Source organism: Heterodontus francisci, chromosome 16 (assembly GCF_036365525.1).
Source record: "Heterodontus francisci isolate sHetFra1 chromosome 16, sHetFra1.hap1, whole genome shotgun sequence".
Lineage (NCBI taxonomy): Eukaryota > Metazoa > Chordata > Chondrichthyes > Heterodontiformes > Heterodontidae > Heterodontus > Heterodontus francisci.
In genome coordinates, this window is record NC_090386.1 from 63,967,817 (window position 1) to 63,986,876 (window position 19,060).

The following is a 19,060-nucleotide window of genomic DNA, read 5'->3' on the forward strand; positions in this document are numbered from 1 at the left end:
TTTGATAATTAAAATAAAACCTGTATTAAACCCGTAGTGCATTTTTAAAGGTTACTTTGTAGACGTTGATTTAAAACTAAGTGTGATTGTACTCTGATTAAGTCAAGTAAGTAATCAATTATGTAATCAATGGCAATCATTAGTATGAACTTGTTTTTCATGCTGGTCAGGTAGGCCATGCACAGCTATTGTTTTGTATAATCTACTGATTTTCTCTTCTTGAAAATAACCGTTGCTTTCTCATTATTTAAACAGAAGTCAGTTCTTACGGTATTCAATGACCTTTGAACTGCAAGCCAGGACAATGGATAACCTTGCACATGGGGTGGTCAGAAGATGGAGTTTAACTGATGGACAGTATAACCTAATTGATGGCAGGTGAAAGACACCATCAAAGGATGTGTCAACAGCCTGAACGGCCTCTAGCGCCTGTGAGAATTTGATAAGGACGCATGCTTGTCAGACCTTTGTTTTGAGAAAGTCTGGATTGGAAAGCTTGGGAAGATGGAATAGAGCCAGAAACTGGACTTACAGGGGCATAGCATCAAACGTTCGGGACTGCAGCCGGAGTGGACTAGTCAACCATTGAAGACTACGGAGGAAGGGATGTTGACGGAGTGACTGACCGGAGAGTCCACCCCTGTGCAAGGTCCTCTGGAGAATTGGTGATGTATGTACCAACGGGGAATGGTACTATTTTAGGGAGCTGTTGTGAACAGATGAATTTGGGGTTATAGCAAAGTGCTATAAGCTTTTTTGTCTTTCTATACTCTTTTCCTTCCTTCCTTTTTAATAAAGTTATCTTTCCTTTTTTATCATTAATAATTGTTTAATAATTACTTAATAATTACTCAATAAAATTACTGTTTTAACACATTTTTTAATGTTGAATCACTCATTCCTGTTAAGTCTAGAGTATGGCTCCGAACCCAAGTGAGACTCCACAGGGGACTCTCACTTTCTACAGCAGGATCGTGTGAAAAAGTGACGAGCTCATGCTGCGATGATGCTTAATATGCTTCTGTTTGTTCTCCATTGCAGGTGCCTGTGTTCACATGATGGGATGCTGGCAAAATGTTGACTCCACCTCTAGGTAAGATGAAGCCAATGTCCCAGAGGGTGAACCGTCACCTGCCTCCTCTGCTAGCTCTGCCAGCGCAGTTACATACACACGGTCCGTGGGGGGTCTGCGCGTAGATTCAGGATCACAATCTGGTGGGCACAACACAGACACATCCCAGCAGCTGAGGGAACATGTGCCAGCTGGGTCCCCTGACAATCAAAAGGTCTGATAGGGATCAGGCCCCTGCTGAGCCTCACGCAGATGATAATCCTCTGTTTGCGGCCACAAGAAGTTTGTTGGAAATGCAGTGAGCACATGGGGAAAATACGTCAGAGATGCCAGATGTCATGCACAGCTTTGCGTGGGTGATGGAGGAGTCCATGCAAGCCATAATGTCTGGCATGTCCCAGGCATGTGAGTGTATAGCTTCCCCCATGGAGAGGGTTGAGCACTCGACCATATGCGCTCTGACCTTCATTCCATCGCTGTAGCCATGGATTTTGTGCAGCAGTGGCTAAGCAAGAGGGGGACGAGGCACCTGGACCTCCCTCCGGATGCTCCTTCTCCTCAGGGAGATAGGCAGGTGACATCGGGCACCCAGATGGAGGAGGAGCACGTGCCAGCGGCCCTGGGATCTTCCTCTCAGGACACTCCCCAGGGCAAACAGCAACTTGTCCTTCCCCCAGCTGGCATTGACCCCCTTACCTCCAGAAGGCGAGCCCAAAGGGGATGCTCTTGCGCCTGTGCTGGAGACCCCCAGTAGGATGGAGCCCTCAAGGCCCCAAACCTGCAGAGGACACCCGCCATGGTCATCCAGGACAACAGGGCAGCACAATGAACAGATTGCCTCAACCTCAGCTGCTAATGTCAGGGTAGCACCAAGACGCAGTGGCTGGAAGAGGAAAATTAAAGAATCGTGAGCATGAACATGGCATGGGTGGTCAAAGTAAAATTGTTAGACATGTAAATATTTATCAATACATTTATTTTATTTATTATTTAATATATTATCGTCATTCATTGAGACTTGCCGAGTAAAGAAGCAAAATGTAATGGCACACCTCATGGCTGCATGCTTTGATGCTTATAAAAGAGTGACAGACATGGCCATTCTTCTTTTATCTTTGAAGTTTGATCCTTCAGTCTTCACTGACTGCTAGTAGCAGTTTGCAGTTTTATAATAGTCAGTTGTTGCAACATGCCTTCATATGTAGGCTCAGCAGGCCCTCTGTTCTATGCCTTGCAAAGCAGTTTGTCCGAGTTCAGTGACAACTCGGAAATGTTAGAAGGTGCAGGTGCACTCAAAGTGATATTATGGTGTAGCTGGTTCTGATTGAGTGGTCATGACTGGATGGCGGACATATGTCCAAGTCTGTCACAGGTTTGATCTGATGCAGTATTCAACAGCCAGTGCGTTCAGCAAAGCTCCACTCCAAGTGCAATTATAGATGGCAGAGGATGCTTGTTTTTAGATTGGAGCAATGCTTAAGCTGACAGGGGTGGGTCAACATTGCATTGGAACTGTAATCATGTAGGTGCCTCACTCTTGGCATCCAAATATAAGATTGGCCCTGATGTCCCGTGCTTGTCTCTCAATGGCCCTAGCAGCCATTAAAGGCTCATTCACATTAATGGGCTCCTCCTCAGGATGATCCAAATCATCCTCTAAGGAGGAGTGGTGCACATCCCATTCCTCCTCCTCCTGCAAAATATGTCCCTGCTGCATTGCCAGGTTGTGCAGTGCAGAACAGACTACGACTATTCACGAAACCCTCCCTGGCGCGTACTGCAGAACCCCTCCTGACCGGTCAAGGCAGTGGAAGTGCATTTTCAGCGAATGGTGTGTTCGATGATGGCTCTGCTGGAGATGTGAGCTGCATGGTATCAATCTTCTGCTGTGCTCTGAGGATGCCTCACTGGTGCTATCAACCATGTCCAAAGGGGGTAATGCTTGTCACCCAGGATCCAGCCATCAACTTGGGCTAGTGCATTAAAAATCCCCGTTGGTTGAGAGTTTCGCAAAATGTATGCGTCATGACAGCTCCCTGGGAAACAAGCATGGAGGTGCACGATTTTTCGCCTGTGGTCGCAAACCAGTTGAATGTTCAAAGAGTGAAAGCCTTTGCAATTCACAAATGCAGCAGTCTGATCCCAGGGAACTCTAACTACCACATGAGTGAAGTCAATCGCCCCTTGCGCTCTAGGGGAACGGGTGATGTGCTGCCTGGCTGTCCTCATCTACTGGAAAATAGATGAATTCATTGGTACAATGAAATAGGGTATTGATCACCACCCTTATACACCTGTGAGTGGCAGCCTGTGAGATGCCACACATGTCACCCGTTGAGCACCACTTGCAAAAGATTTAAGTGCCTCAGTCACCTTGAAGGTAACTGGCAAGCGGATCCCACCAAAACCATGTGGTTGCAGGTCTTGCTGAATGATCCCCACAACTTTCAGTGACCGTTTCACGTGACATCCTCAGATGTCTCTGGCATTGCCTCTCTGACATCTGAAGGTAATTTGTCCTTGTCCTGAGGATGCGCTGAATCACCAGTGTACATCTTCTATGATGCCTTCCTTGGAGGACATCATTCCGAGCAGCCTCCCCCTCTTGTGCTGCCTGCTGCTGGCATTGCAGCATCAGCTGCTGAGTGACAAGAGCCCTTCCCAGTCGCATCCTCCGCTCTTGTTCTCGAGGTAGCAAGAATATTGGGTGGATGAGACCCATGTCTTGCAACTTTGTAACTGCTTGAATGAAACAAGCATTAAACTTAAACTTTGTTTTCCCACGATGCTGAAACATTGAACTCTTGAGCAGATAGATTGTAGGTGCCTCCCATTGTGCACAGCTGCAACTCCACCCACCCAGCTCTGGCTTCCTCCCACTTCGATCTGCAATCCTTGCATGCCCACGTGATTTATCATCTCATTTCGAAAAATGGTGCGCATCAGATCCGAGGTAAGTTCCTCCACCCTGCACCCTCCTCCTGCATCTTCCAGCTTGCCCCCATCACCCTTGACCCACCCAACATTACTTTGAAACTTCCCTCTGTGACCCCATTACCCTGGACCGCATCATTATTGATGTTTACATGCCATCTCTCCCCTCTGTGCCTACACCTGTCACCATCGATATGCCCACTCTCACCCTAGAACCTCCAGTTATCCACCTTAATGTAGTTGCCTAATTCCGTGCCCCGGCCTACGATTCCTTCCAATTCCTGACTATGACTGTTGGTCTGCCCCCTTGCTGAATTCCATTGCCCCTGTTACTGTTCCCTCTGCCAGCCAGCACCCTGAGTTCGCTCCACATGACCCCAACGTTGACAGTACTGACCCCTCCCTTTAGACCATCATGCACCTCACATATATTACCTGCTCCAACACCACCCCCCTCCAAACACCAGCACCATTGACTCCACACCCTGAATGTTAGATCATTCCCTCTTCTGCATCTCCAGGCATCAAATGCCCCATCCTCTCCAATCACACACACCCCCACCCCAAAAGAAGCGTCCTTGATAGTCTCAAATCTGGTGCCAAACATCCGTTCCAATGTTGCTCTTCCTTGTGCCGAAGAGTTCAAGAAAACCACTGTCCTCAGGCACAACTGCACAAAGCCGACTGTTGCACGCCACCTTTAAACAATTAATTTCAAATAATTATAAGGTAATGCGTATTCTTGGTATGTAAATGTATGAAAAGTTGGAACCCACCACATGACAGCGTCATGGCCGAACTGCCACAAACAAGCCACTAATTTAATCTTTAAAATTGAACCCGCTGTCAGGAAATTGAAATATCACCTCCCACCTAATTAAGTCACCCTGTCCGCCACAAAATCCACTCTTTCAGGCCCCATAAAATTCCCCCCTATATAATTACATTCCCCATGGAATGGAATGTATTGATTGGAGCACTTTTATAATAACATCCCTAATCAAATGTATTGGGTTAAATTGAAGGAAAAGAAGTCATTGTGAACAAACAGATTCAATCGCTTTCAGCTACATGTTGTCTTTTAAATGCAGATTTATCCTCCCATTTTATTGATTGCTTTTTTCTGTTAATTTGACTACCAAACAACAATCTCCCTTTAACAGTAAAGCTTGTCAAATGGAGCAATTTAAAAGGAAAACTGGGGCTCCTCGCCCAGTGTTTATATGTTAGAAATTTATTTTTTTTAAATGTGTGCAATACTGTCTTATCGCATAATTGTGCTGTGCAGTGTAGTACTGACACACAGGGAAGAGAAAAGTCTAATCCTTTATCTGTGTTGATTTATATTCAGGCATTACAATCATTATCAGCATTCCTGGCCTAGAGAGAGGAAGATCAATCAGATGCCCCACTAGAAAAGTGTGTGCACACCACCTGGAGAAGGATATGATCTGGCTCAACTGCAATCTTCTCTACCCCTCCCCCAGACAAATAACTTGTCAACATTCACTGCCTAACTTCTCACAAGAATGGCTCTTTTCGGGAAAGGCACCGGAGGATGCTGTAAATCTTTGAACAATATCCCAGCATAAATCACATTCAAGAGAGGGGAAATATTTTTGAGGCAAATAAAGCTGTGGAGCATTGCAACTCATTGGACTACTGTCTTCCTCACCAATGCAGGGCCTCACTAGATGTAAGCATGGGTCACTGATAAGTGCTACAACACTGAATGGCTACATATTTCATATGTTCATAGTCACTTTTGTTTTATTGAGGTTTTTTTGTGATATGTAGTGATTTTGGAAGATAAGTAATTTACTAAGGACCTTCAAGGTTTGTCAATCTAGACAGGTGAACATGTGTAAACGACATTGTTTTCCACACTCCTTTTTTGTACTATAGTCACTAAACGTTCTTGTCATTTTATTACAGGAACACTTCCCTAAAGCTCTAATCATGATGACTCTTTTACAGCAGCAGCAAGGGGAAATGCAACAGACCTGCTTCTCACCTTTAAAAACTCCTCAGGCACCCTTGTGCAGACCTCACATCTCATCTTTTACTAGATTAACAGGTATTTGATTTATTACATTCATAGAGGTGTAGCTACAAGCTGTGAAGCATAGCTACTAAAGAAAATGCTCCATTTCAGAAATGTGCGAAAAACTCAGCATTTTAAAAGTTTTCTGTGCAGATCCCGAGTTACAAAGATAACACATTATACAGCGAACTCCCAAACCAGAGTGCTACTGCTCCCAACTACAGCATGTTCCTACACGTGGATCTTAATTATATCAAAACAAACCTGTGCCAAAGTCAAACTTATAAAGAATTTGACATTTTCCACCCTGTAAATCTTCAGTTCTGAAACAAAACAAAGTAATTATCCCAAAGAGGCTTTGATTTTCCACAAATATATTAGAAAAACATCAAATGTCTCAGTGTAGAAGGTGGCCATTTAAAGTCATAGAGTTATACAGCACAGAAACAGGTCCTTCGGCCCATCGTGTCTGTGCCGGCCATCAAGCACCTAACTATTCTAATCCCATTTTCCAGCACTTGGCCCGTAGCCTTGTATGCTATGGCATTTCAAGTGCTCATCTAAATAGTTCTTAAATGTTGTGAGGGTTCCTGCCTCGACCACCTCTTTGCCCCATTAAATCTGCTCTGGAGTTTTTCTTCACTTTGGGGAGTAAAATGGGGTGGAGGATGAAATGGCCTGGATTCCATCATCTTCCCGCCAAGCAAGTTACATTAAAATGACCACCCATCACCATCAAATTCTAGCATATCCTTTTCAACAGACAACTAATTAAGGCTGTAGTTATCTCAAACTGGTAGCAACATGATTATTTCACAGCCAGAGCATCTAATTTATAGTTTCCTGCAGTACAACATTGACAACATTTTCTTTAAAAATACTGAATTGGCTATAAAATGCTTTAGGACATCCTGAGGTTGGGACAGGTGCTATATAAATACAAGTCTCCCCCCCTCCACCCAGTCTTTCCTGACTATGAATCCTTTGCTCCTAACTCAGTGACAGCTCTGTACATCCATGCATAAAAACCCACACAGAGCTTCACATCCAGCCAGTAAAAGAGAGTGATTAAGAGCATTAAAACATTTGAATAAGCTCTTCTTTAGTTTGTAAAGTGCCCAGGAGGCGCAGTGGACCTCCTGAGAAGTTTATAAAACCGGGGTTGGCAGGGTACTGGAGTAATGTTGGGATAATTTTGTGAGGCTCCACTCCAGTATGGAGCCTCAAAGAATTGTGTATTATAGCTCATTCAGCAATCTATGCCATCAGCAATGCATCTCCCTGAAATTACCTCCATGTACTATGTAGTATCAACTCGAACCAGCATAAGACTTCCGCCTAGACAGCATCTCAAACTGCTACAATGTCACTATTGCATTGCTTGAAAGCATTAATTAAAAAGTCACAATGATAGAAAAGTAAGTCTCTTAAGTGTAAAGTAGGTCTGAAGGAGTTTCAATTTTCACAATGAAAATAAATCCTCAGTAATAAAATTATAACTTTCTATACAGTTTTTATTAATCTTGTATTTTAACTTTAGATTCTAGTTGTATTTTCAAACTCTAAACATTGCAATGCATTTCACATGAAAAGCATTTATTTGACCTCATTTTATCTATACTTTTCTACCTAACACTGGTCAATCTCTCTTAACATCGGAAAAAGTCTCACCCAATAGGTCAATAGTTCAAGATAATAAATATTTCTCATTTTAGATAGTCGTGTCCGTTTGTGTTGACACTATTTTTTGTTTAAACACACAGAAGTCAGATTTTGTAAAGTATAAAAAAAACTACCACAATTGTGCAAAGAACCATTGATACGACTGTAATGGAAAAAGGATTAGAGTAAATTTATTTGATAAAGTAATTTCTTCTATGGCTGAGAAGGTAAAATATTTGTTGCCAGTAGAAACTGAATATATTTGAAACTGCAGATGTGAAAGTTCCAAAGCTTTTTCTGTGCAGCTGAGTTTATGCTGTGAAGTCAACACTAAACGACTATTTGGCTGATTTAAACATTCAGGTACTAAGACTCAATTAACGGCATATTAGGAACAAGCTACTTTCATTCTTCACGTGTCCTTTTCCTTGCATGAAGATATCTATAAGAACCCAAAAATGCCAGAATATATACTAAACAATTTTTAAGGACCTATATCTTAAATTCTTGCGTTTTTATATATACTGTTATTTGAATCTTGTTTTGTATATTTGTTATGTATTGGTCTGTATTTTTACAAAAAACGGCTGCTACATCGATAATAGGTGACCCCCAGTAATAAATAAATAACTTCTCCCCTTAACTAAACACCTCACATTCATCTGGGAATAATTTATTGAACATAAAGGAATTCTACCTGTTGGAGCGCTGACAATCCCCTGGTCTTGTGTTCTTCTGATGCTGCATATATACCCGGCTTCCCTCTCACAGCGGGAGCTTTGCCGCTGCCAAACTTACTTGGATCCTTCCACAACTCGTTTATTCGATGGCATATTCCGTACACTGCACTTGTTGAAGAGGAGTTTGGATCCAGAGTGATCATTCAGTTTATAACTTGATGTTTTCCTGAAGCTACGATACTCAGGGGTGCGTCATCCAATAAAAAATAGTGTGGATCTGCCCCTCAGTGACGAAGCAACTGTTTATTAACCATTTCAACGCCGAATAGCCTATCTGTCCGGAAAAAGTTTGTTTCTGAATGTACCTACAAAACCCAAACAACATTCTAACTGACCATTCTGGTAAGTTGTAAAAAAAAAGTATTTAAGTTCAGAACCTTCTACAAAGGAGGCAAATATCAGCGGCTTTATCCAAATAAGGATATGACAGACATCAAAAATACTTTCGAATAATTACTAACAAGCACTTGTGAAGTTTCCAATATTTAGACTCTCCAAAAAAATTCAACACACTCGTCACTGACAATGTAATATTGGCAACCAGATGGCCTGTTTATACCCAGCAACACCTGGCCTGTTCACCAAAGCTCTCCAAGCCAACTCCCACTCAAATACACAGGAACAGAAGAAATAGAAGCAGGAGTAGACTAAAGAGCACATGGAGCCTGCTCCACCAGTCAATACCATCGTGGCTGACCTTTGGCCTCAACTCCACTTTCCCACCTGCTCGCCATATGCCTTGATTCCCCGAGACACCAAAATCTGTCTATCCCAGCCTTAAATGTATTCAACCATGGAGCACCCACAACCCTCTGGGGTGGAGAATTCCAAAGATTCACAACCCTTTGAGTGAAGTAATTTCTCCTCATCTCAGTCCTAAATGATCAACCCCTTATCCTGAAACTGTGCCCCCATGTTTTAGATTCCTCGACCAGTGGAAACAATCTCCCAGTGTCTACCCTATCCATCCCCTTCAGAATCTTGTATGTTCCAATGAGATTGCCTTTCATTCTTCTAAACACATGAGAGTATAGGCCCAATTTACTCATCCTGACAATGTCCCAGACACTGCCATCACCATTCCTGGTTATGTCCTGTCCCACCAGCAGCACAGACCCAGCAGAGGTGGTGGCACAGTGGTATACAGTCGGGAGGGAGTTGCCCTGGGAGTCCTCAACATCGACTCCGGACCCCATGAAGTCTCATGGCATCAAGTCAAACATGGACAAGGAAGCCTCCTGCTGATTACCACACTCCCTCAGCTGATGAGTCAGTACTCCTCCATGTTGAACAAGACTTGGAGGAAGCACTGAGGGTGGCAAGAGCACAGAATGTAGTCTGGATGGGGGACTTCAATGTCCATCACCAAGAGTGGCTTGGTAGCACCACTACTGACCAAGCTGGCCAAGTCCTAAAGGACATAGCTGCCAGACTGGATATGCAGCAGGTGGTGAGGGAACCAACAAGAGGGAAAAACATACTTGACCTCTCCCTCACCAATCTGCCTGCCGCAGATGCACCTGTCCATGACAGTATTGGTAAGAGTGACCACCACACAGTCCTTGTGGAGACGAAGTCCTGCCTTCACATTGAGGATATCCTCCATCGTGTTGTGTGGCATGACCACCATGATAAACGGGATAGATTTCTAACAGATCTAGCAATGCAAAACTGGACATCCATGAGGTGCTGTAGGCCATCAGCAGAAGCAGAATTGCACTCAACCACAATCTGTAACCTCATGGCCCGGCATATCCCCCACTCTACCATTACCATCAAGCCAGGAGACCAACCATGGCTCAATGAAGAGTGCAGGAGAGCATGCCAGGAGCAGCACCAGGCATACCTCAAAATGAGGTGTCAACCTGAAGAAGCTACAACACAGGACTATCTGCGTGCCAAACTGCGTAAGCAGCATGCAATAGACAGAGCTAAGCGATCCCATAACCAACGGTTCAGACCTAAGCTCTGCAGTCCTGCCATATCCAGCCTTGAATGGTGGTGGACAATTAAACAACTAACTGGAGGAGGTGGCTCCACAAATATCTCCATCCTCAATGAAGGGGGAGCCCAGCACATCAGTGCAAAAGATAAAGTTAAAGCATTTGCAACAATCTTCAGCCAGAAGTGCCGTGGTGATGATCCATCTCGGCATCCTCCTGAAGTCCCCAGCAGCACAGATGCCAGACTAAATTAAATAGTTAGGTGGTTGATGGTTGGCACGGACATGATGGGCTGAAGGGCCTGTTTCTCTGCTGTATAACTCTATGACTCTATGACTTCAGCCAATTCGATTCACTCCGCGTGATATCAAGAAACGACTAAAGGCACTGGATACTGAAAAGGCTATGGGCCCTGACAATATTCTGGCAATAGTACTGAAGACCTGTGCTCGAGAACTTGCTGTGCTCCTAGCCAAGCTGTTCCAGTACGGCTACAACACTGGCATCTACCCTGCAATGTGGAAAATTGCCGAGGTATGTCTGATAAACAAAAAGCAGGACAAGACCAACCCAGTCAATTACTGCCCCATCAGCCTACTCTGAATCATCAGTAAAGTGATGGAAGGTGTCAGCAACAGTGCCATCAAGCAGCACTTGCTTAGCAATAACCTGCTCAGTGATGCTCAGTTTATGATCCGCCAGCACCACTCAGCTCTTGACTTCATTACAGCCTTGGTACAAACATGGACAAAAGAGCTGAACTCAAGAGGTGAGGTGAGAGTGACTGCCTTTGACATCAAAGCAGTATTTGACCAAGTATGGCATCAAGGAGCCCGAGCAAAACTGAGGTCAATGGGAATTAGGGGAAAAACTCTCCGCTGGTTGGAGTCATACCTAGCGCAAAGGAAGATGGTTGTGGTTGGTGGAGGTCAATCATCTGAGCTCCAGGACATCACTGCAGGGGTTCATCAGGGTAGTGTCCTAGGCCCAACCATCTTCAACTGCTTCATCAATGACCTTCCTTCAATCATAAGGTCAGAAGTGGGGATGTTCGCTGATGATTGCACAATGTTCAGCACCATTCGCGACTCCTCAAATACTGAAGCAGTCCGTGTAGAAATGCAGCAAGACCTAGACAATATCCAGGCTTGGGCTGAAAAGTGGCAAGTAACATTCATGCCACCCAAGTGCCAGGCAATGACCATCTCCAACAAGAGAGAATCTAACCATCTCCCCTTGACATTCAAAGGCATTATCATCGCTGAATCCCCCACTATCAACATCCTAGGGGCTACCATTGACCAGAAACTGAACTGGAGGAGCCATATAAATACCATGGCTACAAGAGCAGGACAGAGGCTAGGAATCCTGCGGCGAGTAACTCACCTCCTGACTCCCCAAAGCCTGTCCACCATCTACAAGGCACAAGTCAGGAGTGTGATGGACTACTCTCCACTTGCCTGGATGGGTGCAGCTCCAGCAACACTCAAGAAGCTCAACACCATCCAGGACAAAGCAGCCCGCTTGATTGGCACCCCATCCGCAAACATTCACTCCCTCCACCACTGATGCACAGTGGCAGCAGTGTGTACCATCTACAAGATGCACTGCAGCAATGCACCAAAGCTCCTTGGACAGCACCTTCCAAACCCGCGACCTCTACCAACTAGAAGGACAAGAGCAGCAAATGCATGGGAACATTACCTCTTGCACCTCCCCTTCAAGTCACACACCATCCTGACTTGGAACTATATTGCCGTTCCTTCACTGTCGCTGGGTCAAAATCCTGGAACTCCCCTCCTAACAGCACTGTGGATGTACCTACCCCACATGGACTGCAGCAGTTCAAGAAGGCAGCTCACTACCACCATCTCATGGGCAATTAGGGATGGGCAACAAATGCTGGCCTGGCCAGCGACACCCACATCCCATGAATGCATTTAAAAAAATACTCTCATCATAGGACAACCCCTTCAACCCAGGGACCAATTTAGTGAACCTTTGTTGTACCGCCTCCAGTGCAAGTATATCCTTTCTTAAATGTGGAGATCAAAACTGCACACAATATTCCAGATGTGGTCTCACCAAAACCTTGTACACTCATGGAAATGTTTGCAATGTCTGAAGCATCAATTAAACTGCCAATGCAGTGGTCAGCCTGACCAAAATATCCTAAACTACTACTTTCCCAAAATATATTTCTGGAAGCTCGGTAAATGTATACATTGTGCAAGAAGACATTAGAAAACTCAAGAAGACAGTTTTAAAAACTTGCAGTTAAACCGGGCAGTTAAAGTGGCAGCTGAACTTTGGGATGATTCACTTTGTAGGAAAAATAGAAACATCACCTAAACCTTAGAAAGTAAGAAACTGAATGGGGTAGAAGAGCAAAGGCAAACTATACGTAAACAAACAATTAAATGCAAAACTGCAGATCGGAAAAAGCAATTAAAATGCAAACAAAGCACTAGGATTTATTTCTAAGGGTATAGAATTCAGGCAGCATTAGTAGAGAAAGAAAGAGAGTTAAAGACCAGAATTTTACAGGGCCTTTTGGAATGCGCTAGAAGATGGGGAGTGGGGGGCGTTAAGTCAGAAGGGAAGACATCCATCCGGAAGTCTGACATCTTAGAATATAGTCATAGAATAGTTACAACACAGAAGAAGGCCATTCGGCCCATTGTGTCCATGCCAGCTCTCTGCAAGAGCACCTCACCTGGTCCCACTTTCCTGCCTTTTCCCCATAGCCCTGCAATTTTTTTTCTCTTCAGATAATTATCGAACTCCCTTTTAAAGGCCTCGATTGAATCTGCCTCCACCACACTCTCAGGCAGTGCATTTCAGATCCTAACCATTCGCTGCATAAAAAAGTTTTTCCTCTTGTCGCGTTGCTTCTTTTGCCAATTGCCTTCAATCGGTGTCCTCTGATTCTGGATTCTTCCGCTAATAGGAGCAGTTTCTCCCTATCTACTCTGTCCAGACCCCTCATGATTTTAACATCGTTTCTGCATTTCACTGACAGCGGTGACACGGATGGTGGACTTCGCACATCAATGCAGCTGGAAAGTAATTAAGGCAATTAACTTTTTTTTATTCTTTCATGGGATATGGGTGTCACTTGCTAAACCAGCACTTATTGCCCACCCCTAATTGCCTTTGAGAAGGTGGTGGTGAGCAGCCTTCAACTGCTGCAGTCCATGTGGGATAAGTACACCCACAGTGCTGTTAGGAAGGGAATTCCAGGTTTTAGACCCAGCAATAGTGAAGGAACGGTGATATAGTTCCAAGTCAGGATAGTTTGTGACTTGAAGGGGAACTTGGAGGTCATAGAGTTATAGAGTAATTTATGACAGAAGGAGGCCATTCGGCCCATTGAGTCCATGCCAGCTCTCCGAAGAACCAGATCACTCCCCTACTCGATCCCTGTAGCCCTGTAAGTTTATTTCCTTCAAGTGCCATCCGATTTCCTTTTGAAACCATTGATTGTCTCCATTTCCACAACCCTCATTGGCAGTGAGTTCCAGGTCATTAACACTCACGATGTAAAAAAGTTCTTCCTCACATTCCCCCTGCATCTTTTGCGCAAAACCTTCAATCTGTGTCCCTTAGTCCTTGTACTAACAGATAATGAAAACAGTTTTTCCTTGTCTAATTTATCTAAGCCTGTCATAATCTTGTACACCGTACACCTCAATCAAATCTCCCCTCAATCTCCTTTGCTCCAGGGAAAACAACCCCAGCTTTTCCCAGCTAACCTTGTAACTAAAATGCCCCATCCCTGAAACCATTCTGGTAAACCTCCACTGCTCCCTGTCAAGGACCCTCACATCCTTCCTAAAGTGTGGTGACCAGAACTGGATGCAATATACTAGTTGTGGCCAACCAGAGCTTTATAAAGGTTCAGCATAACTTCCTTGCTTTTGTACTCTCTGCCTCTATTTATGAAGCCCAAGATCCCATATGCTTTACTAACCACTCTTTCAATACCTTGGAAGGTGCTGTTGAAGGAGGCTTGGTGAGTTGCTGCAGTGAATCTTGCATAGGGTACACACTGCTGCCACTGTGCTCCAGTGGTGGAGGGAGTGAATGTTTAAGGTGGGTGGATGGGGTGCTGATCAAGGGGGCTGCTTTGTCCTGGATGGTATCAAGCTTCCTGAGTGTTATCGGAGCTGCACTCATCAAGTGGAGAGAATTCCATCATTATGTACGATAAGCTTCTGGAAGCTCCGCCAGATGTTCCCTTAACTAATACTGCAGCTGCACCATTTGAGATGATGCTGACGATTCCGGAGGCACATCATCAGCCTGGGGCTCAGCATGTGCCTGCCCTCCTACAGTCCACCGACTGTCAGTGGCCTTGGCTGTCACAGCTTCCGTCAGCTGCTTGGGCACATCTGTGCTGTACTCACCAGGTTGTGTGCCTGAATCTACCCACGGACGGATACCCACTGACGTGACAGTATCTGCACTGGTGGAGAGTGCGGTCAAATGATGTGATGGTTCACCCTCTGAGATTCCTCCTCAGAGGAGGAGGTCAGCTGTCCTCCGGTCTCTCCAGGCTTTCACTGTTCAGCCTGACCCTGACCTGCATGAGAGAACAAATAGATTGAAGGGTTCTGGGCTTCCCATTGCATCATTACAATTATCCCTACTGTGGAACTCCATGTGTCCAGAGATAGACACATGAGCACTATTCCTTGTGTGTTCCAGATTCACCCTTGTGCCCCTGCACTCGTTCACTCACCCACTTGGTGGGCACTCCTGCCTCACCATCAGCAATGGAACAGCAAGTGTGCTGCCCTGCCAGCTCTAATGCCTCCTCCTCCACGGGAATCAGGATGGAAAGAAATGGCACCCCTCTGCCTGCCTTGATCTTTTCCTTTATGTTATGGCCTATCTTCTCCTGTAAGCACGTAGATAAACACTATCAGTTTCCCCAAGGAGACAAGCACATCACTGATGGTGGACTCAGCAGTCCATGATGGAGGCACATGAATGCCTCCTGCATGCAGCCACTCTCGAGGGACCTTGTGTGGGTCAGCAATGATAGACGGTGCCTCTCACCGAGATGCAGCCTCTGGTAGCGTATGTTAATGCATGACCTCATAACCACCGACTGGTTGGCGGTGGGAGTGGGGGAGCTCGCTACCTCTCCATCAAATGCACCCTATCATGTCACCACATGCAAGACCCAAAGGGAAAGGAGGTATGGAGTTGTCAGCTTGGCATTGAATAAGGTCATTGCCATGCTAGCGGCACCATATCCAGGTCCTTAGGGTGATCTCATGGCTGCTGATCTCCTCTGCAATCTCCTTCCAGACTTGCTTGGTCAGGTGGGCCAGTCTCCTCCTCTTGTCTCTGGGGAAGAGGACCTCCCACTTTCCCTTACAGCCTGGAGGAGAGCCTGCAGGGAAGTATCGCTAAACCATGGGGCCACCCAGGGTTTTCCTTCTGCCATTGTGGCTGCAAGTTTCCTTTAAATGTTCAGCTATCCAGGCAGTCAGTGGCCAATGGCAGGCAGTCAGCAGTCCATAGCAGGCACCCGCTTCTGGTCCCGACATCGAAACCTGCGGCCTAGTCACAAAATTCAACCCAACATTTCAGGTCAATAGCCTTTCATCAGATCCAATGGATTCTGGGTTCTGTTAAAAGGTTATTGACCTGAAACGGTAACTCTATTTCTCTCTCCACAGATGATGCCTGACCTGATGAGTATTTCCAGCATTTTCTGTTTTCATATTAAACTTGTGTAGGACCCTGGTCATGCTGCACTTAGAGTACCATGCAGAGTTCTGGTCTCCATTCTATAAAAAGGACATAGAAGCACTGGAGAAAGTGAAAAAGAGATTTAGAAGGATGGTAGCAGAACTGACAGGTTACAGCTATCAGGAAAGATTGAAATGGTTGGTGCTTCTTTCTTTATAAAAGAGAAGACTTCGAAGCGACTGGATGGGTGTTTTTAAAATTATGGATGAGTTGAACAGGATAGATGTGGAGAGAATAACTAAGGGCCATAAATATTAGATAATTACTAATAAGTCCAACAGGAAAATAAAGAGAAATTTCTTTACTCAGAGAATGGTTGGAATGTGGAACTCGCTACTGCTGAAAGTGGTTAAGACAAATGGCTTATACACTTTCAAAAGGAAACTAGACAATTACATGAGAGAAAAGGGAATAGAAAGTTTTGCTGAAAGGCTGGATGAGGTAGATGGAATGGGAGGACACACATGTGGAGTATAAACACCAGCACAGAGTGGTTGGGCCAAATGGCCTGATTCTGTGCTATATATTCTATGTAATTCTATGTAATTGTACAGCATGCTTAAATTTAAAGCAGTTTTAGGAATTTGAAAAATAAAACATTGATTTCCCTTAGCTTTGCTCAAGTTATTTGTGATGTGGGAACTAAGGGGTTAACAACTGCCGTGTTTAATCGTTGGATGAATCTATACCAGTTATGGCCTGATACAATTCACATGAGGTGCTATATTTTAAAGTAGAATGATTTTAAGTGATATTGTGGTTATGCTCGGGAATTGTTATACTTTGTATATGTATCAATGTATATTAGAATTAAGTTATGGACGTTGTGTTTGGAATCATGCTGTTATGTGAAATGTATATTTGTATGCTGTATTGGAGCGATGGTGGAAGACGGTGTCTACTGTAACTAGATGCAGGAAGGCTGTTCCCAATGGCGGGGGAGTCCAGGACCAGGGTCACAGTCTAAAGATAAGGGGTAAGCCATTTAGGACTGAGATGAGGAGGGATTTCTTCACCCAGAGAGTGGTGAACCTATGGAATTATCTACCAAAGAAAGCAGTTGAGGCCAAATCATTAAGTATATTCAAGAAAGGGTTAGATATAGTTCTTAGGACTAAAGGGACCAAGGGATACGGGGAGAAAGTGGGAACAGGGTACTGAGTTTGGATGATCAGCCATGATCGTATTGAATGGTGGTGCAGGCTCGAAGGGCCGAGTGGCCTACTCCTGCTCCTATTTTTCTATGTTTCTATGTAACAACAATAGCAGAAATGGCTTGGCTATGAGACAGGATGTTTTGATAACTACCTTACTGCACTTCAATTAAGATAGACTGTCATGGTCCTGTAGTTTTTTTATCGGAATATGCCGTTTACCTTTCAGGCTTGCAAGGGATCAGTATTGCTTTAAGAGCCTGCAAGCCTTAGGAGTTATAGGAAGGTGCATTTTCATTGCCTTAGGAACGGCCATTTGGAGACTGCGATTCAAAGAGCGCATTCTCGATACTATGGAAACAGCCATTTGGGGGTCAGCCTGATGCGATACATTTGTTACAATTCAGTTTGAACTAGCAGTTAGTAAGACAGTTTGTCCTAACTGAACACAGGTAGAAGACAGACAGCTGTGGTGTCAGCACTGAAAAAGAGCTCTCAACCATTTAAATTGAAGGACATAGGATTCTTGTCTGTTTCATTATTATTTCTCGAAATTCTAAGTAGTCAAGCAAAGACAGAGATCTCTGGTAGTTTAAACTGAAGAAAGAGAAGTTAGACTGTCACAATCTTTTATCCCTTGAAAAGCTCTAAAGTCAGATTGATTCCATTGAAAGTGTTTGCAAGTTGTTAATTGTTGAAATTCGCTGGAGAAGGAAAGCATCACCTACTGAAGTTAGACTACGGACTGTTCTACTGTGGAAGAACCTTTTTTCCCGCTTCAGACATTCTACGAGGGACTTCGAACAACATTGGACTGTAAATTTGCAAGGACTCCAATGTTTCTATTTTTAAATGTTCATATTGTTTAAGAATTTAGTTCTTTTAATTAAAGAGTTAATTTGTTGATTTAAAGACACCTGGTTTGGTTAGCCTCAATCGGGGGTTAATAGATGGTACAATTTGGTGGGTCTTCCTTTAATTTGGAAAGCTTTTAAATGATATGTTATCCGATCTGTGGAACAACGGGATTGAATTAACAGTACATTGGTCCCACCACAATCAGAATTATATATTTTGATTGGGGGCTTTGACAGGAGCGGTCGGTCATAACATATTTATGGGGGCTCGTCCGGGATTTGAATAACATATTAATTGGGGGCTCGCTCAAGATTTGAATAACATATTATTTGGGATTTGAATCATATCTTAATTGGGGGCTCGCTTGCAGTTGAATCATATTTAATTCGGTGGTTCGCACCTGGGATCAGAATCAGACAAATTTTGAGGGCTCACATTTGGAATCATAGTAATTACTCATCTCCGGTATAACATTTAAATTGGGGTCTTGCATTTGGCATCAGATTAATTGCTCTTGAGTCTGGGATCTTATCAATTGGAAACTTGATTGTTGGGATCTAAATCTGACACCAATTACAAAGAAATTTAAAAAACCAGGTCTCTTGTATGATAAGGTACAGTCTATAGCATTGTTATGGCATTAGTGGTTTTAGCAGAGTTTTTGGGAAAGCAGAATGTTTCCCTGAGTGACTTGATAACTTTAACTAAGAATGTTAAAAGAATTGGCAGTGAAATTGGGGTTGGAATTGAAGTCAGGTGCCAAAAATGCAGGGATAATTGGATTCATAGCCGAACATTTGGAATTATTAGAAGAAGATGATGATGAGGATAATACAGTTGAAGGGCAATACGAGGAACAAGAAGGTAGTAGATCCGACAGTGATGCA

The 19,060-nt window shown here is 44.1% G+C and overlaps 1 protein-coding gene across 3 annotated transcripts in view; it reads right to left on the bottom strand.

The window, feature by feature from the left end:
- The window catches only part of LOC137378147 (collagen alpha-1(XIV) chain-like), a 194,997-nt gene extending 186,374 nt beyond the window's left edge, over window positions 1-8,623 (bottom strand). For 2 of the 3 annotated variants that reach the window (XM_068048274.1, XM_068048272.1), the window contains exon 1: window positions 8,511-8,623. In XM_068048274.1, coding sequence (XP_067904375.1) covers window positions 8,511-8,595 — 85 coding nt within the window. In that variant the 5' untranslated portion in view covers window positions 8,596-8,623. Of the gene's footprint in view, window positions 1-8,409 lie in introns of all 3 variants that reach the window. The other variant, XM_068048273.1, reaches the window with a different exon arrangement.
- Window positions 8,624-19,060: the final 10,437 nt, after the last annotated feature.